Raw genomic sequence first — 27,041 nt, forward strand, 5'->3', positions numbered from 1 at the left:
CGGTACTTTGCACCATCGTGCATTGCCATGCCCTCCATAGGTGCTGTGTGGTCTCTATATTTCTAGTGTGTCATCAGCCGCTGCTGCTGACTCACTGATGATATCACTTTAAATATTGTCTTTTGACGAGGGTGGGTGCTTATGTGATTCAGCCAGTAGCTGTACGCTGGTCTCCTAAGGGATGCATGTTTCTCTAATTAAATTTTTCTGTTTGGCCTTCCTTGTTGTAAAGTGTATGTTAGTTGCTTTTTTTCTTATGTTGTTTTGTTCTTGACAGTTTCATTTCCGGTTTGTTGTTCTTTGAGAGCAGTGTTAATTTTGTTTGCTATCAGTGACTGTTACTGGTCAACATCAGACTAGCACATGTACTGACAAGTTCTTTTAAAGTGGTATGCAGGGAAATTTCCATGTGTCATAGATTTGAAAAAGGGTAATAACCTTGTGCTTTGCACTATTTCAATGTTAATATTGTAGTTCCCACCGACGGCGCTACGTGCGGACACTAAAGGTCGGTTCTCTTGGTCGAAACTTCAAAAGATCACAAAAATAAAGTTTGGCGGTGCACGCGAACGTCAAGGTCGAGGTCATCACATCCGGGTCACCAATGTCGTGAACCAAGAGGTTGCAGCAGAGCTCCAGGACCAGAGGACCAGCGTAGCAGGTTCTTAGAACGGGCTAGTGCATGCTGTGCTTGCCACGTGAGCACGTGCTGCCCAACTTTATTTTTGTCATCTTTTGCAGTGCCAACTGAGAGCACCGACCTTTAGTGTCTGCACGTAGGGGCGTCAGTGGGCGCTACAACATCAAGAAGAATGAAAGTTGCCTCCACCGCCAAGAGAAGTAGCAGCAGCTGGGGCAGTTTATCTCCAGCCTCAAAAACAAATGGCAACAGTAATGTGTTCAGTGTGATGTGTGTTTTTTACTGGATTTTTATATGAGCTTTACATTCTACTGACTGCCCCCGAATGCGAGTGCCCATTGGTGAGACGTGTGCTGCTTTGGATGTCAAAAACTAGGTGATTCTCAATAAAATGGTAAAGTGTTTGCAGGAATACATAGTGAATTCTCTGAAACAGCTTTTTCGCTTGCCATTAATGACAGTAACAATTTGCAGTTATTACTTCTAGCCCTACCAACTTCAAAACTACCTCTGGTAATTCCATAAATTGAAAACTGATGAAAGGGCCATACTTGTTTTCATTAAATGTAGGGGCAAATGTTTGCGACGCAGTCCATGCAAGAATAAAGGGCAGAAATGTATTTGCATTGAAAAATGGATGTGTTATTTGAGGGTGTAAGAAGCAATTGGAAAATATATTTTTTTTGGCTCTGATTGGCTGCCTCATTCATTGCTGGCCATGTCCTTGGTGCAGGAGCAACTAGAGTCTTTATCACAAGAATAATATGGCTTTGAAGGTGTCCTCACTATTTAGCCTGGACTTCATGCACAGTGCGCACAAAGTCTGGGCCTGCATTTAGAAGTGAAAACAAACATTTAAAGAATGCTCACTCATTTGCATAAAACTAGCGCAATAAAAAAAATGTGAGTGTTTGTGGTAAGGGGGTTGCTAGGCAGCCGTGGTGCTTCAGAAATCAGGGTTGGGTGCATGTACTGGTGTTTTCTGGAATATTCTTTTGTCACCATAATCATGATCCAATTACGAATGTCTTTCATCACCCAAAGTCATCTTGTGTCATCCACTGCAACAGCCCAGTGCTATGGTGTTACGCTGCTTAGCTTGAGGTCATGGGCTTGATACTGGCTGTGGCCACATTCTGATCGGCACAGAATGCACAAATGCTCGTGTATTATGCATTGGGTACACATTAAAGAAGCCTAGCGGGTCAACATTAACCTAAAGTTCCCCACTACAGTGTACCTCATAATTAGATCATGGTTTTGGTACCGTCAAGCCCCATAATTAAATTTTTTTCATTCTATGCCTGCTAAATTCCTAATTTCATAACGCCACCTAGTTCTCTGCTTTTCTTGACTGCATTTCCCTGCCCTTAGCGCCCGTTTTATTGCTCTAATAGACCACTGCCTTTCTGTTCCGAGCATTACATGACCTTTATTTATGAAATATCTTATATGGGGGGTGCAGTGCTTTCCTTTTTTGTGGCTACTTTTTTCAGAAGCTCATGTTTGTACTTAGAGCACAGACGCAGCAGCGATAAGCATCCACTGTGAGCCTTTAGAGGGGACAAGTCATGAGCATGCTGGAAAATCCATTTTGCTTTGTATAGTGTGCATACATTAGTATCCTACTCTATTCCCAGAATAAACCGGCTCAGCAGCCTGCCTCGAGGGTTCGGCGCCTTCCCCATGCTCGAGGTGCTCGACCTCACGTACAACAACCTGAACGAGCAGTCCCTGTCCAACAACTTCTTCATAATGGGTAAGGAAACATTACAAGTGTCTCTTGGCAACTGTTTTTCACTTTGTACAGTACACTTATTCTGGACATCACTGGCACTGTGCAAACAAGAAACTGAAGTAATCCAACGCCTGCTGATAGGTGCCTCAGCCATATCAACAACAGACATGCTGCTGGGCTTGGAGTTGTCAAAAACAGATAGTGCTGTCCTTAGGGTCAGTAGAGGCAAAGGGGATAGCCATGCATGTAGTATAGACCTTTTTATTAGGCAAGGAGGAAAGGTCTGGCAACCAGGACGTGGTGAGCCTTTCCTCCTTTCTAGATTTTTTTTTTGCCAATGCAGTGCTATTTGGAGGTGTCACTGTCACATGGTCTGGAGGGACTTGGAGATGTTTTACAGTAAAATCCAGAGCAAGCGCCCCTACCCGTGCAAGCACCCCCTTTCCATTTCTGACGGATTTGAAATTGGCGCCAACTACTGAGCAAGCGCCCCCTCGCTTTCTTCACCCAACCATCTCATGCATTTTCACTGGATTGCCTGGCTACAGTTTTCTTTTTCATCACGTTCTTGCGAAATTTCATATTAAATTACATAAAAGGATGCAATTTAGTGAGAAAGAAATTTATTGTTTAGCCGCATTTCTGCCAATGCCCGATAGTTCACCATAGCCAGGCATGTGCATAGCCATAGCCTTCGTCAGTCGCCATTTTGGTCAGACTATAACGTACTAGATTAATCTGCAGTTAAACATGCAAAGTCTCACATGTTAACTAAGTGTGACACACATCGTGTAATTTTGCGTGCGATCCATCGTACAACGCATCGAAGTCTGACTTGCCACATATGACTATTCATGACACATGGTACGAAGGAGCGAACAGCACGTAACTCCACCCAGAGCTGGCACCCCTGCATGGACGCTCGAAATACTGCGTAACTTAGCAAACAACGTGAAAACAAATGTGTTTACACCGCTGTTTTGTTTTAAACAAATGATGCCATTATAAATACGACTATGTGAGCCGTGCAGACTTGTTTCCGCAGGGTCATGTCCGCACTGCCGGCTCCGTTCTCAGCCTTCGATGGCTAGGAGCCGGCAGGCCAGGCTTGCCGGGCCATCGAATCGGGAGACCAGTGGTGCTTACCATATGATATGCAGCTTGTAATACAGCACCTATGCTGGTCAGCACAACATGCGCACAATTATGTTATGTAACGAACAAGCCAGGCGAGCTTGCGATTGCTGGGAGACGGTAAAGGCCTAGCTCGCTGGCTGCCAGATTCGGGGCCGACAGCCCTTGGATTTCGGTCCGTGACCGAGCAAAGGCCACCCCCGCAAACTTTCTTGGATTATCTTTCACCACAGGGAGGGCGCTTAATCCAGCTTTTGTGGTAGTTCATCTTGTGAAATGGTTAATTGAAATAGTTAATTACTCGATGTCAGCTAATGTGAGTCCATGGCGAACCACAATGTAGTGGGTGACGGCAGTAATAACTACAGAGAGTGGAAGCTCTTGGCAGCGCAAGCATGGGATGCATATCATTAGCTGCGGTCTGTGTGTGGTTGTCAACTATCCGGCTGCATTGTTTCCCACTCTACGAAAAGCACTGGCATCTATGTATTTATTCTATACTCTTTACTGCATGGATAGGAAAGAGTTCTTACCATTTGACTGCTTGGCAGAAAAATTTGGATAACTGTACTCACGCATGGCCAGCTCGATGCTAACCTAAAACATCTAAGCTCCAGTCATGAGCATATTTGTGTCAGCCACCAGTATACTTCTCACACATTTGAAATATATGGTGAAATACGTTGGGCTTTTCCGTATGAGGTCGATGGCATGACTCAACACAATGGTCACTGCGGTTGGAAAATTAACATTATATGTAGGGGTGTGCGAATACCGAATAGTAGATTTCGAATCAAATATGAAATCGAATCATAAAAAAAAGCTGTATATTGAATAGAATATTGAATATTAGAAAATTTTTCACGATGTTTAATGCTCTCAAATTTTGCACAAGGAAACATGGTGCTGCACATGCTCGGGAGTCTCCTAGCAATGCATAGCAAGAATGTAGTAAGTTTCCAGTACCTTATGTACATGGAAATAAAAATGTGCAGTACGGTCTACTTTTATTAAAAGTAACACCAAATTATTATGTCAGCACTGATTACAGCTTAATTCTAGTATATGAAAGTCTGGAAAATATTTTTTAGTAGTGTTAAGTTGAGCCTTCGCCGTCCGTTGTCCAGTGTAACGCAGGGGTTGGGGGGGGGGGGGGGGCAAGTTACAGAGTGCGTGTCAGGGGTAGGGTAGAGGAGAGGGGTTAGGAGCAGGTGTTTTGCCAGCACACGCCCTTTCGCCCCATGGATTCCACTCGGTGCGAGCGGCAGCGCCGACGTCGCGCAGATCCCGAGCTTCGAAAGCAAGAAATGCAAGGAAAGCACCAGCGGGGGGAAGCCGCTACTGCTGAGGATCAAGAACAGGAAGCGCAAGCCAAGCACCAGTTGAGGCAAGCCAACTCCCAACATTGAGAGTAGGAGGATGAGCAGAGACTTCAATGCAGAGAGATGTCACCCACGGAGGGTGCCGATGGACGGTTCGAGAGAGAACTGCTCGACCATGAGTGTGGCCACAGCTGCAAAGTGTGTGCTAGGCTGTGGTTTGAGCACAACCTCATGCAACTGAAGAGTGTGCGCAATTTAGAACTGAAGCTCAAATCTACCAGAACGATGACAACGAGACAAAAGACTTTCATGAAAATCGCCCTAAACACGAGTTCAGACGTGAGAAAACGACCACCAGTTTTGCTGTTTTGACAGCTTTCACTGTGTTGAACTGGCTTTACTTCCTTTTTTACAGGTAGTATTTTTGCTGAACGGGATCAAGTGCTTTCTTTTTCCTCTGAAACTAACGAATTAGTGACATTCCACTGTACTGAATAGCCATTTGTGCCAATCTGTGCGACAGACGAAAGGCCTATGCATCACGTGACTCGATCACCGTTGAGCATAGCCGGCACCAACAGTAAGGAGCAGGCACCGTCTGCACCATTTCATTGTCAGGTTTGGCGTTATTTGCCACCTGTAGAAAATTCTGTAATCTGGAGGGTCACAGCAAGTCCACATGATGCTCACTACCCCCCCACCCCCCTTCTCCTGCCATGTTGGGGAGTGCTCGCAGTGACAAAGTTTGCTACTGTGTCAGCCAGGGGCACTCCTTTTGCTCCAAAAATGAACTGAAACGCTTGCTTGGGCAGCACAGAGTACAAGGGCTCTGTGGTGCACGTGACCTGTGGCGCTGTGCTGGTCTCCACATTGACCATGTTGAACATTTGAAAAATCGAACAGTGCATATTCGATTCACAAATCGGAAGTATTTCAATGTTGACTGTCCGATTTGGTGATATCTGAGTACTCGCACACCCTTAACGATATGTAATCTTCATTCTTCGTGCTTCAGTGTTGGTTCCTTGTGCTGTAAAGCATTAATACCCAATGGGCACTGCATAGAAAGAATTTGACTCTGTGATGGCGTGATTCCTGCAAACCAGGTGGGTGTCTCAAGGAAACTGTGTGGAACAGAAAAATTGCTATTATGACCTTGCAGCTTGTGTGCCATGCTGTTATTACTAATTAAACCTATTTTATTCAAGGGCAAAAACTGTGTATGAGTAACGAAATAGTTGCGCAGTGTATGTACAAATAATAGAATGCTCGTCAAACAGCAGAACAGCACCTATGCTGTTACGGTCACTTCGTATGTCTCTTGAATGCTACAGGCTAAATTGCTGTCTAGACAAACCACAGGGCGAATGTTCCAATAAAGGCACATTCCTGAAACAAATGTTTATAAATGGACACCTGATCTCTGAGGCAGATAGTGGGCTGAGACGTGTGCATGTGTCACACTGGGGGCTCTGTCCACCTCACCGGTACTAGAAACTCCTACCCGGTTGAGTTAAAGCACTTCTGTGCGTTTCACAGAATCCTTTTCAATGTCACGTCATATGTACCGAGTAGACCATGCAAGCCCAAAATCGGCCACCGCCAACTACCACCGAGCGTATAGCTGGTGCACACAACACTGAGCATTCAGCCAAGCAAGCATCACAGGGAAATTAAACGTTAAACACTACAAGTTCATTTGACTGTATGCAAATGAGTTTTCTAGCATTTTTGGAGCAGTTACAACAAGCCCCAATTTATGGGTTATGCTTAAAGCGAAGCTTGATATCTGGGTACACGTTTTCTCAAGTTTGCGGCCAATTGATATCGCTCACTATCTGTGAACATATTTGACTGCTGAGACCACTAATGGCCTTTGGGATTATCTTTGAACAAAGCTAGACTCTGCATTTCTTGAACTAACACTGTGCTGCAGTGTAAAATCTGTTGTGTTTAATGTCATCTTTAAAAAAGAAAAAGAAAAACGAGCAGCAGTATTATTTGTTTGTGAGCTCTTGCTTGTAAACAAAGTAATTGTGCACATGCCTATGGGAGGATTGTGTGGGCAAGCACCTCTCAGTGACATTATAACCATTGATTATAGCGATCCCTGCATCCTGAAATGGCATGCACAACAATAGCAAATTAAAGTGCAAGCACAGCTGTGAGCGGGTGGCAGTAATTAAGGCGACCACAGGGTTAGCTACCATAGAACAAAGCGAAACAAATCTGTTCTGGTTGGAGTTAAGAAGCTGCGGCACTGTAAATAAAACATTTGAAACTGTACAGGAGGTAGTAGCATCTCCAGAGTGACGCTAGGTGGGGCTTCATCCCAAGAAGGTGCATTCTTTGAAACATGCAGTTTCCTTCACACATGTACAGCAATTACGCTCAAAGATTAATTTAATTGCTCATACACAGGGACTGCACCGTACACAATAGATTCCCACTAATGCGTGTGACGTGCCATTGTGGCTGTCAGCGACTATGGACTGTGGAGACCAGTAGGAAACTAACCCATGTCTTTCATTCTGTGTGCCTACACTTGTTTGTGTGAGACCAGTGCCAAGAAATGAAAAGAGCATAGTTTGCTCTCGCTCATGACAATGTCCATAAAGGAACCTGGGGATTACGTGCACTTTATCAGAAGCTTAACAGTGTAAAACTAAACAAAGGTTCATGATACTGTAGGACTTAACAGTGTTTGCCTTTAAAGGGAGTCTTTACTGTACCATCCATTTTGCTATAGCCACAGTACTGTGCATTTGTGTCTCACTTTCTTTCTTTCCTTCTAAGATCATTTCTTGTTCTGATGTGTCAATTTTGTCATTTGCCTGCAGATACACTGCGGGCCTTGTACTTAGGTGACAACGAGTTCGAGAAGCTTCCTCCAGCCATTGGACAACTCAAGAATTTGCAAATCGTAAGTATGTTTTGAACACAAGCAACTATCTGTAGGTGCTCACCAGTGAGCATTGGGAGGATAATGAGCATTTGTAATCTATCATTTCAGCAACATGCCATTGTTGAGTTTCCTGTGAAAAGGAAAATTCCATCATAGAAGTTCACCAGGCTTGAGTATGCGCACGATGATGTAAACACAGGTGCGAGAAGCTTAATAAAATGGGTAATACACTCAGAGGAAGTCAGACAGATATGTAAGACAAACCTTGTGGCAGTTGCCGTTGAACACATGAAACACATAAGATTGGTGGTGAATCCACCTAAAATAGATAGGGTGTGGCTGTAGCTGAACGGGCAAAACTGCCCAAAATAGGGTACAGTGCTGCTCAGTAGATGATCCAAATACTAGGTTAGTGGGAATTTTGCCTGTGTTGGATTCTGTGCTTTTATATATGGACCACAAAGTCCAGTGGGTAAGGGCGACTTCAGAAGATCTTGAACATACAGTAAACCCTCTTAGTGGAGTGAACGGGACAGTGAGCAGTATAAGAGATATTCGATAAAAGTGGATGCACCATAAAAGCTGTAATGAAGTGTCCCAGCTGTTGTGCGACAGTGCAGAAGTAAAGAAAAAGGTGCCCAAGCTATCCCACTTCACTGATGGCCGTCCTTCCTTATTTCTGGCAGAGAAAAATTGGAGGACGCTTAAGCTTCGCCTTCAAGAGTGGAACGTGATAGCGTTATCGCACCCCGTTCGCACTGCCCACTCATTCGCTCGGCATGCTCTTAACGAGACGAAGGGGAGAAGCGGGCGAGTGGCGTACCACCTGTCGGGGTAGCGCCGTACACTGCGAGGAGGGGGTCTTCTGTGTTTGCCGCAAGATGGCTCTGCGTGTGCGCCAAGCGCAGAAGACATGTAGCGGAAGCGTTCTTCGCTACTCGTTTAACTGCGATTTCTGTAATTTACGTGCTCATAATTTTTTTTATCGATATAGACTGCAGTATAACTTTCTATGGCATGTTTTCAAGGCAACACCGCATTCACTAGAGGCGCTTTTGTCCCGCTTTGAACCATCGGCTGAGTGCTAGCATTTCCGTCTCACACTCCGGAGACCCTGGTTCGATTCCCACCCATCCCATCTTGCAAGTTGTTTTTATTGCCTTCCGGGATTTTTCGCTCACGGCCAACTCCGCCGACAGCGCCGGCTTTTCTGCGACACGAGCTCCTTAACACTGTCACGTTAAAAAGGAGGTCAGCTTAGTCTGCTGCAAGTTTCTGCCAGGGACAAGCAACGTCACTTCAAACTTATTCAAACATTGTCTGAGTCCACAGCCACTACCACTGCATTCAGTTCTGTTGCAGAGCAGACACAGGCACTCCTGCATCTATGCCGAGGTTCTTCAGCTGTTGCCAGTTATTCATCATAATAACCTATTACTGCATCTATGATCACAATTTGGGGGAGAAAGTGTGGCAGCAGATGTGAACAAGCGAAAGTCATCTTCGGGGTTCTCCTCAACAGCATGCACATGCTGCATGCCCGAGACATGCCAAAGCTGCCAAAGCTGAGCAGGTCTAAAGTCAGTACTGTGCACCATGCACCTGTACCATAGAATAACCCACATTGGTGCAATGATTACCGTGGAACATGTGCGCAGCACAACAATAAAAGCGAGACACATGCCAAAGCTGCCAAGGCTGGACAGGCCTAAAGTCCTGATATTGCTCGCTGTGCACCAAAGCCATGAGCCAGTGCTCTAGTGCCATTGAAATGTTGGTTCTCCATGTGAGGTTTGAAGAAAAGGCACCAGAAAGGCTCTGGCTAGTGAGCCACTACCACTGCCACCATTTTAATTGTCTCGCAACGTCAAACCAGCTGCTCTCATATATCGATCTGCTGGCAGCCGTAGCCACTGTGCCAATGCTAGCCCTAGCTGCTTTGACGTTCGCTGCCAAACTTCCTCTGTTCTGTGTTGTATTTTTCATTGAAAGAGTTCGCCACTATCAGCAGTGGCACCGAATTTGTCATCCTTGTGAATGGTTTCGAAGCGTTAAGTGTACAGTAAGGGTCAAGCTGGTTCCCAAAGCAGCTTTGTGGCAATACAGCAGTGTTGCGTGGTGAAGCATATCGAAAATGAAAGGGGTCACTGTCATGGGACATCGTATGTGTTGTTTAACCCTTTCAGGGTCAAGGACGTAAATATATGGAGCTGCGAACAAGTCCAAAATGGTCAATGCCATATATTTACAGCGCCGTCTGTACATCTAAAAAATGCACCAATTTCCTAATTTTTTATTTTCCGGCATGTGCTGCCACTATGCGGGTATACAGGGAATTTTCTTCTCGCACCTCCCTCTCTCAGTTTTCGTTGCATGGTTTGTTTTAGAGCTAGTATGCTTGCTCCGTCGCATCTATATACTACCGCTCGTGCATTGGCACGTGCGTGGTTGGGTGGCAGTTAGTTTGAGTTTTGTTCCGCAGGTGGTTTCGGCTTCTTGCGCTCGCAAAACTGATCACTATGTCGTTACTAATCGCTCAAGGGGAGACCGCCTGTGACTCGCTTGTTTGTTGCTCACAGAAGTGCACATATGAAGGATGCCGCCGTGCATGCGTTTCCTTTTTTTTTTTTGAGACTCGCGAGCACTAATTGCCTTTGGTTGGCGATAAGATGAAGATTAGTGGAAGTTTGTCACACGTTTTGGTTTTTTGATGGGCACACAACCACACAGTTTTCTTGAGTGTAGTCACCTACGCAGTTAGATTACGCTATGGACGTAAATATTAGTGTAAGAGCAGGAGTATTTGAGACTTGCGAAATCTCGTGTGCACATTTTCTAAGCCTTGAACTATGCGCATGACAATGCATCAAATTTTAAATTCCTATAAGTTTCTTTTCTTTTTTTATTGTTTATTCATGAACAAACAATACATATACACCAACGCAAAAGATTTTTTTCTCATGTTACAATCACCCGAGAAAAATTACGGTAAATTTTTTTCGATACAGGTCCCTCTGAAGTATCTTAATCTGCAATAAAAAAAAAAATCAACCCTGGGCGGTTGCATACGGTGAAAAAATTACACATGCGTCCACCCGTACACATTACCCGTACACATTACCACCTTTGTTGTTTCAGACATCGAGGGTGAAGTTGGTGCCGCTTGAAACTGCTTGAAGAAATTGGCAGAGACCGTGTTGCTATTTAAAATGTAAATGAATAGATGTTGTGCATGCAGAACTTGCACGACAAACAGTAAATGCAGCATCTACAGCATCTACGACTTAGCAGCTTGGCTTGGCTTGTCCTGTGGCTTGGGCACAGTTGGTGGCTAATGGATTGAATAAGCTTCACTAGTTTCGGTTTCAGGGAGCCACTGGCAACATGGCCGATGACCACATAGGTCATATATGATAACTAAAATATTGCTACCTCTGCTAGGCTCTGTAACCAAATCAGCACATGGTTGTGCTGGCGGAGTTCAAATATCGAACAGTGTGCTGTAAGGTATCTAAAATTTTGGAAATTTGTGCCAGGACTGTGGCGTGTCCAGTCCGTGCATTCATGATGGTCGAAAGTGCACAGCTAGGGCGTCTAGTGGAGTTGACGCTTTATTTTTAGACGTTTTTATGTTATAGACTGTAAACTTTTTATTTTTCTTGTAATTATACAGCATTCACAACATATCATCCAGGAGCCTTGCAGAAACGACGACGTATCAAAGTGATTCTAGTACATAAGGTGTCTACACCCTTTGCTGGGACCAGGTTTCAGCTACATTATACCTGGAGAACGTGCGTGTAGCAGGGGGCGGGGGCTTATGGGGCTTCAAACGCCCTCGAAATTTTTTCGTGCTGTCCATGCACCGCCGACCGAAACAACCCCCGGCACAGGAAATCATTCTGGATTTTGTCTAGAATGTTGTTTTCATGCTCGAAAAGACATTTCACCGCGAAAATTGCGAACTCTGGCTGGATTTTGCAGCAACGACTATGCACCGGGAGTCACATGACTCAAGGAGCTCCATCCTAGCACAAAGTTTCAAGGGCATTTTGATGGCGAGCAGGCTTGTCGCAGCATCTTGCGGAGGCCGCGGAATCAATGAAGCAAATGCATTTCAATTCCAAAACCTTATGGGTATGAAGATCTCATAAACTTTTGATGCGAAAGGCGCATTGACATTTCCAAAGTCGTGCTTTAGATTTTCGTTTCCGGAACTTTGTGGGTTTAATGTTGTTATAAACATTTGATGCCAAAGGTGCATTGACTTTTCTAAACTTGTACATTGGAACATACAACGAGACAAGTCAAATCAACTCACTCTCAGACACGTTGACAAAGCACACTGCGAGGTCCGATGAGACGAAGCGTTGCGGTGGTTCATTTCTGCCCACTTGTCACAGAAAAAAATATCAGCATTTTTTTCACCTGCACCAAGTGTCCATGTCAAGCCAACAAAGGTAACTGCATCCTTATTTATTTTTCTACTTTGTCTTTTATTCACAAGGATATAGTGAGCTATTTCAATGTTCTTGTTCTCGCTACCCACGGCCTACCAGAGCCAGCCAGAGTGCTTGCGTTTTTCTCGTGTAGCCCTGACCACTGCGTAGCGCACTTCAGTGAGTGTTCGTTTTTCTCTGGCCGAGTGGATTTTGCCTGGCAGAGTTTTGGATGCTTTCTGGCTAGCAGACGAGAAAAAGAAACAATGGTCGCTCACCGCCATCACTGTGGGTACTCAACAGATTGCAATGCGTTCACTTGCATGCAACCTCTCCGGATAGTCTTGTTTCGCTGGTGTAGGATACCGAGCAGCATGCGTATAGTTCTCCATTGACCAAGCGTCTCACGTTTTCTTTGATATTCCTTCAGTAACCACATTAAGTGCCCAAAGTAGGCATTTGATTGTGGCCAACATGCTTTCCTTTGCATTTTTTCATTTCAGTGCACCCGCTCCACAAAAGAAAAAAAAAATATTGTTGCGGCACAGCGAATTGCCACATAGTGAAAGTTTTATTTTGTTACCTCTTCTTTTGTGGAAAGCAATGGGCCACGAGACGCTTCATTTGCTGGATATTCATATGCTAGATTATATTATTATGATAGCGATTCTATGGGCACTCCAGATGCATTCCTGCCATCGCCCTCATGTTCCGAATAAACTCGAAGGGCAATAACATTGTGACTGCGCTTCGCATGCTGTATGTGTGAGTGAAAGCACAGAAGGGAAGGGGGGGGGGGGGCATGGGTGAGCCGATGATGGCAGCTCAGTCTTGAGTATGCAAGGGAGAAAAGTGGGGAGAAAGCGCACCGCTTTCCATCGTGCGTGATACATTGGGGGGAGTGGAGGGATGGGGTGTCTGTCTTAGGATTCTGTAATCTGTGAATCTGTGATTGCGCAACACGTTTATTTACCTTGTTTGATGCATTATATACAGTGACTTTTTCTTAGGTACGTAGATTTATTGGAGACTTATACGTATATTTAAATACCTCGTTGCGAGGTTTTGTGTGTACGTGCAGTGAACTTTGTTTCCAGTGACACTTTTCTACCCCTTATCAAGCTGTATCTTTGCATTTGTATATTCCATTGTATCTTGGCATTTCTAATGTACGAGGGTGAGTCAAATGAAAGGGAGCCAACCAACCCCATGCAATAATGGTTCAGTTCATTATCTGTGAGCCATGTGTGCAGCACAGACATCTCTTATTTACAAAAGTGACAAGCAGGTGTGAGGATAAATGTTCTTCAATGCTCTCATACACTGAGTTGAACATGGTTGCTTGACGTAATGGACGCTCCAAAAGTTGAACAGCCTGGTGTCTGAGGCTGTTCACAGCTGAAGGTGTTTCCCAAAACAAAGTTATTCGCCATGTGGCTGCCGTATATGATGAACATTGCATTTCATTGGCCACTGCGAAGTGTTAGAGTAAATGGTTCAAAGAAGGACGTGAAAGTTGCAAACATGATCCAAGACTGGGCCAAAGCCACCGTGCAATCACCCCTAACACAAATGAAAAGGTTTGTGAGCTGATTAGACGATGGAGCATAAGCGTCGATGAACTGGCAGAGCGAGTGAACATTAGTCACGATTCGGTTCACACCATAATTCATGAACATCTTGGTTATTGGCTCTTGTGTGGGCAATAGATGCTCAAGATTTTGAACCACCGCTAGACGATAGAAATGTTCGGTGCTGCCTTGACTCATCTGATCCGGTATGTGGTGCCACTACTACGAGCCTGAAACACGACAACAAAGCTTAGAGTGGAAACATTCGAATTCACCACCCCTAAAGAATGAAAAGGCCGTCATTTCCACCGGAAAGGTGGTGTTGACTTTTTTTCGATCATTAGGGGCCTTTACTGATAGAATTTGCTAAACCTGGAGAGACTATAATTCGTTTTTGATATTGTGAAATGGCAGATCGGCTGCATGTCACAATCAAGAACAAATGACGTGGAAACTTGATGAATGGGGTCATCTTGCTCCATGACAATGCCCGTCCCCACGTCGCGCTGATGTGGTTAATACAAAACTGGCGAAGTTCAAGTGGGAAACGCGGCAAGACCTGTCGCCTTGCGACTTCCACATTTAGGGGCAGTTGAAAAAAAGCTCAAGGGAACCAGATTCGTGTCAGATGATGACGTGAAAGAGTCAGTTACAGACTTTTGAAGCAGCAATCCAAGGAGTTTTATGAGACAGGAATCGTGTGACTCGTTAGTCAGTGGAACAAATGTCTAAATGCTCGTGGAGACTACTTTTAAATAAAGTACCCCGTTTGTCATATATTCGCATTGGCTCACTTTCATTTGACTTGCCCTTGTATACTTTTCAGAACTGCTTTTTATATGTGCTCTCTGTTGCGATTATAATTTCGGTGCAATTACTCGCAATACACGACCGGTGAGAGCTGCTCCTGGGCCCTACATTGGAACAAATGACTGCGTCATTGAGATTTTTCCCTTGCCATTGCGTATGTATAAAAATGTAAACAAAGTTCTTGAACCATAAAGTTTCATTAACATATCAGTCCTACTTGTTCATTTCATGGTCTTTACATTTTTCATGTCAGCAGCATGCACTGTTTTGCTGATTTCGAACTGATATATTTCTAAAGATTGTGTGATATCTTCTTTACTTATTAAATAGACAAAAAACATGGAAACATTGATATCAGCTCTTTCAGGCTCAATTTTTGGGGCATATGAGTACATTCTTTTATGAAAAAATACATATTTTACTTGTCTTGACAGTGCATAGCGTTCGAGAATTCGTTGCAGCATCTTTGGCTATGGCAATGCAGTTATTATTCATGTATTTGATCCCTTGACATGTTCCGTAAAGAGGAAGCCGAGCTGCAACGTGAGCTTCCTCCCCCCCCCCTCGAACGAAATTTCTGGCTACGCCTCTGCTGGGAAAACATATGACTGAGCAATATATGAGCAGGGTTATACTGTAATGAAACAAGTGAACGTCGCATTTACACATGCACGTAGTGTTGGGTTAGCTGAACAAAGTAAGTGCGGCATGACAGCACCCCACATTGTTCTAAAGTGATGCAAACATAATGAGAGTGGCCAAATAATAAATTGAGAGAACAAGTTCACATGTTCGCTGCTTAAGCTGTTCTTATTAGTGACTGGTAATCATTAAGCAGAAGTTATGTGTTCTGTGGTTGCTCATGTACTGGTGTCCCTGCACACCAACTGCAGCTTTTCTGCAGCAGAATCGTTAGGAACGTTGCTCGTTTCCAACATTTTCTCTCCCGTGTGACTCCAGTAAGTGTCATCGCTTCTACAGTAGAAACTCATTGATAAGATCCCATTTCCTATGATTTCCAGTGCCAACTTTTGCACTGAGAACACAAAAAAATGACTCAATACAGCTAGCTTATTTTTTACCTGTTGATACGTTCCCGGAACACACAATCTTTCAGCATTAGTGTGCAGCACATTGCCAAATTTTATTGTGCGGTACTTTTTCCTGCTACTAGACCCCATGTAAACGCGAAAAGGCACGACGCATACGTGATCAAAAGCAGTAGGTGCCTGCCACGACAGCTTCCCCACAATACTCACCTGCCTGTGTCGTGTGAAAATGCCAGCATGCACGCATTCCCATTCCTGTACCAGCAAATCTTGTGAATCTTCGCACATTGCCATTACAGCTATCACCGCCAGCCCTGTGGCAATAAACATCTTCACCTGTCTGTGAAGATGGAATAGTGTTTTTGGGGAAGTTGTAAGTGTACTTTGCGCTTTTGATAGGCAATAACCCAAACGCATTGCCGTTCCCTGATGCAGGCGGTGCAAGGCGAGCACTGTATTTTGCTCTGGCAGCATTGTATTCCGGCATCACCATCCAATTCGATTTCGTTTCGGTTTCTCGGGTCAACAAGTCTCTTGGCTGTGGAAATTCACTGTGGAAATTCACTGGAACATGATGCCGCCAGAAGATGCACTTTGTCATTTTCCTATAGCGTAGTATTTAAAAATGCACATTCCTCACACCTTTTCTTGTTCACATAGGTTTTAGCAGCCAGAAACATATCATGTGGTCACATTTTAGCAATGTACTGAACATTGCTGAACGTTGCTTGGCTCTTTCATCGCTGATGCAAAGGTTGTGTGCTCTTGTGGAACTGAGTTGTGGGGATTTTGGTAAATATATAAAATGAAAAACCTTCAATGCGAACATAGCTCTCATAAACTTGTGAATTATAGATGTGACATATGTAAAGTAAAGTAAATATTTAGTCAGATTTTAATAAACATTCAGGGTTAATATAGAGATTGTGAAAATAGGCGACGGGCAACGATGCAAAGGTACAACTAGACTGGTAGACATGGCATTCGTAACATTGTCAACAGAGTTGTGCATGTTAGCGAATAGCTGGGCCTGCCAGCACGTGCTGTCGCGCAATAGCTTTGGGGCACCTGAAGGTTTAGATGCTGTGTTGGAGCAATCAGGTAAGGTAGCCCTCTTCTCCTGTCGTCCTTGCTCCCTGTGGCGGCTGCAGGAGAGGGCTCCCGCATCATTACAGAGGTACTGGTCAACTGCATTGTTCTCTACAGAATTGTGCAGTGAAACAGTAAATGCTGGCTGTATGCCCTCATTGCGACAAATATATGTCTTCAGGCGCATCATTCATTGAATAAAGCAAATAGCTTTATAGAAGCATGTTGTTATTCGCTTACGTTGACAGTCATTGCTGATGGTTTCGGCAAAATTTTTTTTTATGTGTAAGAAGCATGAAGAAACTACACAAAGTCATTGCAGCTTGCTACTACAGTGTTGCTGCATAAGAGGTGGGGCACAAGACGGGAGTTTCACATCACCTCTCCGCTGACATCGCTTCCGGCTTCCCTTGTTGTCTTCCACTTCACTCGATGCGCGAGTGATGCAGTACAACAGCTCGCAAAGTTATTTAGCAGTTGCATTGCTGCAACATGTGCAGTTAACAAAGTAATTTTATCAATAAAATATTGCAGCATGACAGCTTTCCAATATACTAGGACACCTCCTCAGCTTCTTCCTAGCAGGTGTGGGAAGAGGTCTTGTGCATGATTTACTCATTTATGGGTCTTAAAGTTTATCTTGTAGGAATGACAAGTTTTGTAGAATATTGCTGGAGAACCATTGAGCAGTACTGATGCTTCCTCTCCTTGCAGCTCTCTGTGCGGGAGAATGAGCTTGTGGAGCTTCCCAAGGAACTGGGCCAGCTGACTAGGTTGAGGGAGCTGCACATTCAAGGCAACAGGCTCGCGCTGCTTCCTCCTGAGCTAGGTAAGTGCTAAGGTGCTTGTTGTACAGTGCCAAGGCATGGTTGGAGATTGGCAAAATAACTTTGACGCTGTCTGTTGTAATTGCTGTGCCTGTTTAAGGAGTTGTGTTGAAGTTGCAAGCTGCATATATCTTGTCATCGGCCCGCCTCATTTACGGTGCGTACGTAGAGCATGCACCACATACGCCAAACCCTGGTTTGTTCATCAAGGAGGATCAAGCTGTCCGTCACCCGCCACGGTGACTCTGTGGCTATGGCATTGCAGTGCTTAGCATGAGGTTGTGCATTTTTACGTAGTGGTTGCACATTCTTGATTGTGCTGGCCACATTTCGATGGAGGTGATGTACAGAAACAATCATGTAGTGTGTCTTGGGTTCACATTAAGTAACTGCAGGGGGGGGGAATTAATCCAGTGCCCTCCACTACCACCTCTATCGTAGCCCACTATGCAGCTTTGGGGTTTAAAAGCTACAATTTCAAACCATCGGTCATGGCCCTGTGTGCAGTTGAACAGGATCGCATGTGCCCTCAAGTGACTGTTTGTACAGAATTTCATGGACATTGCTCAAACTTTGTGTGGAAAAGCGGGAATGGTGTGTTGCCGAACCATTGGGAAATCTGATGTTGCATTCTGTTTCATGCTTCTGTCATGCAATGTTGTGTTCTAGAAAGAGCTTGCAGCTCGGAGACTTAAAAATGCTGAAGCAGATCACATTTGGTGAGCTTGACATATGTTGCCACACAGAAGTACATGGACGTTCGGTTGAAGAGACATTGCAGGTTAACAAATGTTTACCGTGCCAGTTCTGCAGATGCCAAAGGATTGCACAAGATTGTCACAATTAATTTTTTTGATTCCCATCATGGTCCTGCCTCTCTTTTTAAGAATGCTTTGTAAATTTGAGTTTAAGCTCATTTCAGAAGACAAATTTTGTAATTTCATAAGCATATACAGTTGGAAAATCAAAAGTTGTAAATCGACAAATTCATAAAATTAGGTTTGGTAGAATATGGGTTGACCATACTTTATCCTAAATCTCTACATTTGCAGCTGTGTGTAGCCTTGCACCTGTTGTGTGGCAATCATGGTGTAGCACCCTACCATGTCAACCTTGCTAACCATGTTTGATCCCCATTGCCAACACACCTTCTTCCTGCACCAGTGAATCCTGCCAGCAGTGACGTCATTTCTGTACCATCCATTGTACAGGGTCTTGCTTGTGTACACAAACATATGAAATGTTTCTGCAGCGAGTAAGGTTGCTGCCTATAGACATGCTTTGTGAGTGAGAGTTACTGCCACATCTCGTTTGGCCACGGTAGCATAAATGAAATGATTTATTTTAAGGTAGACACACCTATCATACTAGACAGCTTCAGAATCACGTTCACATGCAAATATAATGGATTATGTACGTAAAGAAATAGCATTCTCCGCATTATGTATGCTTCAAAGCCTCTAAACTCTATTGTGTGCTTTTGGCTTATGTACAGAGCGGTCCACTGTTAAAGGGAATAATTGAGTGCAGAGCGTGTCCGGACTTTCCTCTGTTCCTAGAGTACAATTTGCCTTGATTTGCAGCAGATGACTTGTTGGTAGCTCTGACTCTTTTGAACACACTTATAGAGTGCAGTGACATTGCTTCTGCAGCCACTTGCAGCTAGGGCACCAGCAAAGTGAGAGGCGGACGTTTGAGTGTTCCCTTCAACTGTAGACCGCACTGTACATTCTTGCATTGTCTGACATGCCTAAATATGTAATGTCAAGAAATAGTGTTGCCAAGCTTGGCAGCACCGGTAACTCCTGCTTCAGTGCAAATTGTCTCTATGGCTCTTTCTCATTATTGTTGGTCACCAATAAATAGTGAATTATGTCTTTGCTTCCGGTCAGCCAAGCTGTACCACAGGTTAGGAGCAGCTAGCATGCCCAATTTCAGCGATTGTTTGGCGATTATAGGGTCCATAGGCCTGAGGAGATGATGTTGTTCTTTATGTGTCTGTCTCTCCTTTACCACTGCTGGGTACCAGACTGAATATTTATATTCCAGTTAACCTCCCTGCCTTTTGCATCTCAGTATATATCTCTCTCAACATATAAATATCAGGATATGGGCTAGGGGATTGCCTTGTCTTCGACAGGTTCGTCACCAAATGGTGCCCTGTTAAAATTTTTTTTTTACAACTGCATTTCCATACTAAAAATGTTCAGCGGGTGTGCACCATAGCATCCCGCACTGTGTTTGTGTTTAACATGTGTAAGGCTGTGAAAGCTATCCTAAAGCTGGCCATCCGTAAATGCCTTGCACGTTTCTTAGCTTCATTGCTGTAATGAATATGTGGTGATGGCTTCATGCATGGCTGGTGGCAGCAAAGGATAGAAGCTGCTTTGTTGTACGTGGAACAAGCCTGTCACTGACATTTTGTGCCTTTTGAGAATTGTCAGGTTGTCAGGTTCAAAAGGGTTGCATAAAAAGACACAATGCTTTGTCGCTTTTTTCTTGCTTTCACAAGATACAGTAGAAACATGTTGATATTATCCTGTTAAGATTTCCCGGCGCCAATATTCGTGATTGAGAACACGAAAAATTACCCAGTACAGTTCCGCTTCTTTTTTACTAGTTTATACGTTGCCAAAAAAGACGAATCTTTCAGCACCAACGTTCAGTACATTGCCAAACTCGATTGTATGATAAGTTTTCCAGTCGCTAGATCCCATGTAAAGGAAAGGCAGGAAGTGTGCACGATCGAGGACAGTAGTTGCCCACTACAGCAACTTCCCTGCAGTACTTGCCCACCTATGTCATGCGAAAATGCAGGCACACACCATTTTCTCTTCTGGTACCAGCAAAGCTCTACCCTATTGCAATAAGCATCTTCACCTATCTGTTTCACAGTGCATGTAGTGTAATGCCGTTGGAAACGTACTGCAAGGATATAATTGGGGGGCGATGACCTAGTGTGCCTCCGTTTCCTGCTGCAGGCTGTGCGAAATGAGCGTCATGTTTCGCTCTGGCAGCATTGTATTCTGGCGTCACCCACCAGCTCAATTTCATTTTGATTTTCCATTGCCATTTTAAAAGCACTTTGCAGTAATTAAACAACAAAGCGCGTCTTAGACAGCTTAGGCCCCACCAGTTCTACACGCATTGGTGTCTCATGCCACTACATGGAATGGGCATATCAAAACTTTCTGCCGAAGCGCCCTGTCCAAAGAAGCTGCTGACCTAGGCTCAATTCAAGAAGTGCAGTCGTAAGCTTGCTGAAGCTGCAAAAACGATAATGCACAGGCCTGGCCACTCAAGCCTTACCAGCTCAACACATGCCGGCATCTCGTGCTACAACGATTTGCACAATGAATGCTTCTCATTACGTTGTCAACTGTACTTGGGTCTGCTGAATTTTTAGTGGATTTGGATCGTACATTTTCCCAGTTTATTTTTGTGTTTCCTCTCCAAACCTATGAATGAAGTTCTACTGTATTTCCTTGTTTGCTACAATGCCACAAGCTATTTAATGAAAAGCACGTCCTGTTTCGTTCGTGTTTCCTAGAAGCTCAGGTGGGTTGAGTCCATAAAATGAAATCTTCACCTCAGTGTGTACTCATGAGGGCATATAATATCCATCCTATCGAATTTACAACCTCTGAAAGGCTTGCATACTCACATGCAGCTTATACAAAACATCAAGTATAAATGTTTTGAAGTTTCAAACAACAATATGTGTCATAGTATGAGACTGAAGGGAACATATGATGAAGGCAGGACACAAGACAACCCCCTATATAGCTGCTTTCTGCTTATCTCTGCAGGCAATCTTGACCTTGCAAGCCATCGTTGCGTCGTCCGCATGGACGACAACCCCTGGGTCGCCCCCATAGCTGATCAGCTGCAGATTGGTGTTTCCCATGTTGTTGAATACATCCGCAGTGAGACCTATAAATAGTGAGTTTACTATTTTTGATTTTGTTAATGCATTTTCATGCTGAATTCAGTCCTGATGTCAATTTTTCTAAAGTCCCTTTGCTATTGCTAATGGTTGCTTAATGGCTGCCTAAAAGACCAGTTGCAGTGGAGATGACTTAAAAGTCATGTAGTTCTCATAAAGTGTAATTGGTTATATCCGAGCAGGCTCATTCATATCATAATAGCTAACACAACTGTTACGAAAATGAACGATATTATTTTCATGATGTGACACCCACAACAGCCAATGTACAAATTTTGATACTCAGAGTTTGATATCTCAAAAATGCTTATTTATGTGCAGGAAACTTAGGGCAAAAGCAGTTGTAGCATTTTTGGCACTAAGCTTTTTTGAAGCAGAGTTTCAGTGGTGGATAGGTCAGCGAATTGATGACAAATGAATTATGTGCTGATTGAATTATAACTCAAATAACATTTCATTGTTTTTATTTTTGTATGAATATACTTTCCATGACCAGCTTAAATGGGGCCAAGTTGTTTTAATTAGCCTCATGTTGAATGATGTTAGGGCTTTCTGAGGTGAGCTGATTTTTTTATTTGACGAAGTTTTCAGCTGCAGATACAAACTTTGTTAAATAGAGGATCGCAGGGCAACTCTTTGTTGCTGTGCTAGTGAGTAATAGTGACAATGTGTAATAGTGGCACAAAAGTAGAATTGCTGTGGAGCTTTGTAGATTAGTGCTCTTGCGTGGTTGTACTACTCTATGTGTGCTGTAATGCAAATCAAGACAAACTTCAGGCATGAACCTTAAAGCTAAATAAAAGGAAGTTTAGACTGAACAGGGATTAGCAACAGTCTTTGATTGTGCCTCAGTTTTGCATTAGCTCCACATAAACTAAAAGCTTTATTAGCCAGCTGTGGCAACCGATAAATGTAATCTAGTTGGAACCATTATTCAATAATTTCAAAAATGAACTTGTGTGACATATCCCTCCTTAACAAGTGCTCGGCTAGTGATTAGAGAAGGACTGGCCGAGCTCTCTGCATAGCATTGTGCATTCCGAGGAACGCACGTTCTACGTTTAAACATGCCAGTGCCCGGCCAGTTCAGATGCTTCACATATGTGCCTCAGGATGAGTGGTGAATTTTTCAACGCTAAATCGAAGAATGTCCTACTAAACACTTTCCTCAGGCCACTAGATTGTATTTGCGGCATTGCTGTTGGCATGTAAACTGCTGGTTGCCTATATGGCTAACGTTCATGGCACTATGCCAAGGACACTATCTTCGCACTGTGCCAAGAGTGCTGTAAGTTGTATACTTCAACATGCCGAGTGCCGAGTCTCGAGAAATCTCACGAAAGTTAAGCCATATATGAAATAAACAGAATACTGCCCCAGAGTGCAGCCTTAGCTCATAAAGCTAAGGTTTTGCTTATAACTCGGATTTAAGCTTTGGATACCTGTGTTAAAATCCTAATGAATTGTTCCTGTTTTGCCAGTGTGGGTATTCACTTTTGACTTACATCAATGGCTGAGTCTCCTGCCTAACATTTTGGTGTTTTCTGTTTCATTGAACAGTGTTTATGGCCGCAACACACACAGCAGCCTATCTCCTCCCCCCAAGAAGACCGACAAGAACAAGAAAGTGAGCAAAAAAAGAGACCACAACTGAGTGCACACTGGAAGGTTAACTTGACTAGTTCAGACAATGCTCCCTGTTAGTGGGCTTTTTGATGCTTCACTGTCCTTTGCTACCTTCATGACAGAGCAAATACTATGAAGTGTATGTCTAGCTTGCAGTGAATGTGTTGCTGAGGCATGGCCTTACTCCCCTAACGAACACTGAGAGTGATCAACACCATGACGAGGATTCCAGAGCACTAGAGTAAGATGGTTAATATAAAGTGGACAGACTAGTGCTTGGAGGCCATATTCTTGATTGATCACTTTTTGGAACTTCACTTGTGGTGCTTGGCTCATTTTGGTGGCCCAGCAGCTACGGCATTGCACTGCTGAGCCAATCACCAAAACTGATTGCTGAAGCTATCATCAAAAGTGAATAATCGAGACTTCTTGTTTTTGTTGCTCTCACCAATGTTAAATGCTTTCTTAAGAATTTTGCAGTTTACTGTGCAGTTGTTGAAAATGGAGCATCCTGTTATTCCTGCTTACTTGAGTAATGGTTAAATGACCCGTTTGAAGTTTGTCATGGTTCGTTAAAGCATGGGGATGTTCGACCACTGCAGCATAGTTTTGTTAATTCAACCTTCATGGACTTCAAATATTTGTTCCAATAATGAAGAAGGCTGAGTTAAAAGAAGCCTCTTGAGAATGTGGTATGACATGAGTTCTTCCCCAACCTGGATGTGGAAACCACATTGAATGACTGCCATTTTGTTTTGGTGAAACTTAACTACCTGTGGTGCCTGGCTTGTTTGTATGGTTTGTAGCTGTGCTACAGCCTGTAGCACTGGAAAGGACAGCTTCTGTTTATACCTTTATACTCGCTTCTCATTTTCTGTGCAAGCTTTGTGGCTATTAATATTGCACAAGGCATCAAGTGTGCTTACCGTGTGTTCATGTCCTTATATGAGTCATTGGTTATTGCTGTCCTCCTTTGCTCCCAGTACAATCAAACATTATTTTGGTCATAACCTGCCAGTTCTTGCAGTTCCTATCAGGCTTTTCTAGAGCATGGAAATAGTGTTGCCTCATAGTGTGTTCACAGTGTTTACCAGTGCTTGTGGGCCTAGTGACAACTTTCCTGCTGCTTGAATGGTCAGCTGCCATTCACACAGCCACACATTTTTAGTGAAGACCCTTTTTCACTGAAAAGTCAGGCAATTTGGGCGGATTATTAAAGTTGCGGTGCTACCTTTTCATTGTCCGCATCTTTTTTGAGCGGGACGATCGTGATGGCCAGGGTATGCATATAGAAAACAAACACATAGTTTCTGTTAACGTTTGCTACATGCCTTGTCTGGTTTTCCTGTGCATTCTCATGCCCTAGTTAATGTTTACTGGAACAGCTTTGTTTTTGTGAGTAGCAGTTGTTAGTGGAAAATGAATGCAGGCCGTCGTCATTTGTAACATTGGTTAACAGGGTCAAAGCAAGCAGCACTTAATCAGCACTTAATCGGCACTACATGCATGCGTTGGTGTCTGCATGGAAAATGCAGAAATTTTGAGTTGTCAACAAGCTCTACTTGACTTTGTTTGCTTAGTCTACATTCTTGGAGCAAGCCATTAGATTTGTTCAGCTGTCCAAACAGTTGAATCCTCACCTAGTACACACCTAAAATAATCTAAAACTTTTCACTGAATCATCTTTTGCTCATAAAATACAAAAAACGTGCCATCAGCGTGAATGTCAGGTGACCCCAGTAGGGTTTGCACAATTCAATCCTCTTGAAATATAGTTGCTATAAATACATGCATAAGGATGTTGACATGCTTGCAAACTGATTAGGGTCACCAGATGTGTCCCTTCCTAAAGGCAAAGCTCTGGAAAGCTGTTCACTTCCAGAACTTTTGAAGCAGCGCACATTTTTCAGCTGAGATTGTTGACTTTGTTTGTTGCATGTACGGGGCATTGCAGGTGTGTGGAAACCTTTGACTGTTCCTAGTACAGTTTGAAAGTGCTGTCAATATAAATGTGCCTTAGCATTGTTCATGTGTGCTATTACAGTGGCACTTAATGCAAGCTTTCCATTTCATTTGTAAAGGTGCTGCATCTATATTGTTGCCTTTGGTGAAATTGCCTTCGCAGTATTTTGGTGCTGTGCCTTGTGCTTTCTAAGCAGTGCTTTCAATAATCCTTGCAGTATTTGCCTTACAACTTTGCTTGCTTTATTAGAATCAATTTCACTAGGAGACTGGAAGAATATTATCATACAATATCTTTTAGTTCACTTATAATGCCTGTCTGTGTTTCGTGAAGAGTGGTCACAGTGATTATAATGCAGCCATGAATAATCTTACTCATCTCATATTTTTCATTGCTGTGGCATTGGACATCAGTGGTAGGTTAGACGCAGGCTTTAGTACTGAGCAAAAGTGTTCTGAAGGCTTTTCACAGTGAGGTGTGCGCATTGACGTGAAATAAGGAATCGCTAATCTAATTAGGGACAAACCAAGTGCACCTGGGAAATGATAAACATTTAAGCTTGATTGTGTAATGGTTGTTTCTGTCTGCTGTTTAATTTTGTATCTTATAACTTTCATGATTCCTTGTGACAGTGAGCATTATGACTCTTCAACTCAACTTAGTCATAAGTCTTTACTCATCTACGACACGTTGCACCTCTTGTACACAATGTATAAGCCAAGTGTCTTCATATGCCTTGTGTATGCAGGACATTCTTATATAATTACCCCCATGTTACGCTGAGATTTCCTGGCTGTACGCTTTTCTTGGTGCCACACATTGTGTCACTGTTTGCACGCACCATTGTGGAAATTGATAATGCATTTAGGGGCTATATAATGGGATATATCTTTTACGAGCTGACAAATTTGTCATGGTTACTGACAATGTCGAAAACCTGTGACCTGTATTACGGAGTGAGTTAGACAGGAGACAGTAGTACTGCTTTGATAAAGCTCCGACACTGACATCTTGGCACACCCAGCTTCATGGCTGAGTTCACCATGCTACAAAGATGGTGCTGAAGTTTTACACTCTCATCCAGCAGCATTAGTGATGAGCAGTGCTTGTATATGACTGCAGAACTAAGAATGTTCTTTGAACTGAACTAAACTGCACTGAACTTGGCCTTTTGTATCTTCTTCCACCTCCAGATGAGAAGCAAAGAACATTTTAGCTGCTTTTAGCTTTGCTGACATGATTCAGTGGGCACCTCTTCTTGCATCCTTGTCAGGATGTTTCACATGTCCTCACTATTAAATGTAGATTAGGCACACAGTGACGGCGAAGTGAGGTGGTACGACATGTGCACGAGGAAGGGAGGATATCGGCAAAGGGAGAGGATATGAATGAAAGCTATAACTGCCGTGTCGTTGAAGTGTTTGGGTACCACACCAACTGCCTTGCAAAGTAGGCATGTCAGCACACCCCGGTCTATACCATACTCAATTATGTGGATTCAGGTAATGTATGTTTAATTTAAAGGGCCCCTCACCAGGCCCCATAGCAAATTTTGGTCACACGCTGCAAGTTGTTACATGTCGTCTAGGGAGCGTTCTGCCGCAAAATTCTTTTGAGTCTGCTCATTAGTAGCCGAGATAGAAATACTTCAGTACTGCGAACCCATGATTTCAACAGGCGGGCTCCACTGCCAAGCAAGACGCCCTCTCCACTTGCCCCGTCTAGCCTCCGCAAGCGAAATTCCTTCCCTGCGTTCTCCCATACTGGACCTCAAGGATCGCGTGACGCATACGTCACAGGCCCCCCTTCATTTTTTATCTCCTCGATTTTTGTTTTCAGCGCTACACACTTCTGCTGACAGCGTCGCGCACGAGCTGGTGTCTCGTTCATGCAGCGCCCAATTTTGCGCCCTGTGCACAAGGGCACATCACTAGTGGGATTCAGTGCTACACAAATACTGAGGCAGAACAAGCAGATCGCAG

At 43.7% G+C, this 27,041-nt stretch overlaps 1 protein-coding gene across 1 annotated transcript in view; it reads left to right on the forward strand.

Annotated features, from left to right (window-relative positions):
* ics (ras suppressor protein 1) overlaps positions 1–24,350 on the forward strand; it is a 39,644-nt gene extending 15,294 nt beyond the window's left edge. Inside the window, exons 5-9 of the mRNA XM_075693057.1 lie at positions 2,281–2,399; positions 7,675–7,757; positions 17,412–17,526; positions 21,334–21,466; positions 23,031–24,350. Of these exons, the coding sequence (XP_075549172.1) occupies positions 2,281–2,399; positions 7,675–7,757; positions 17,412–17,526; positions 21,334–21,466; positions 23,031–23,124 (544 nt within the window). The 3' untranslated portion in view covers positions 23,125–24,350. The remainder of the gene's footprint in view (positions 1–2,280; positions 2,400–7,674; positions 7,758–17,411; positions 17,527–21,333; positions 21,467–23,030) is intronic.
* Positions 24,351–27,041: the final 2,691 nt, after the last annotated feature.

This window comes from Dermacentor variabilis, chromosome 5, assembly GCF_050947875.1.
Source record: "Dermacentor variabilis isolate Ectoservices chromosome 5, ASM5094787v1, whole genome shotgun sequence".
NCBI classification, from domain to species: domain Eukaryota; kingdom Metazoa; phylum Arthropoda; class Arachnida; order Ixodida; family Ixodidae; genus Dermacentor; species Dermacentor variabilis.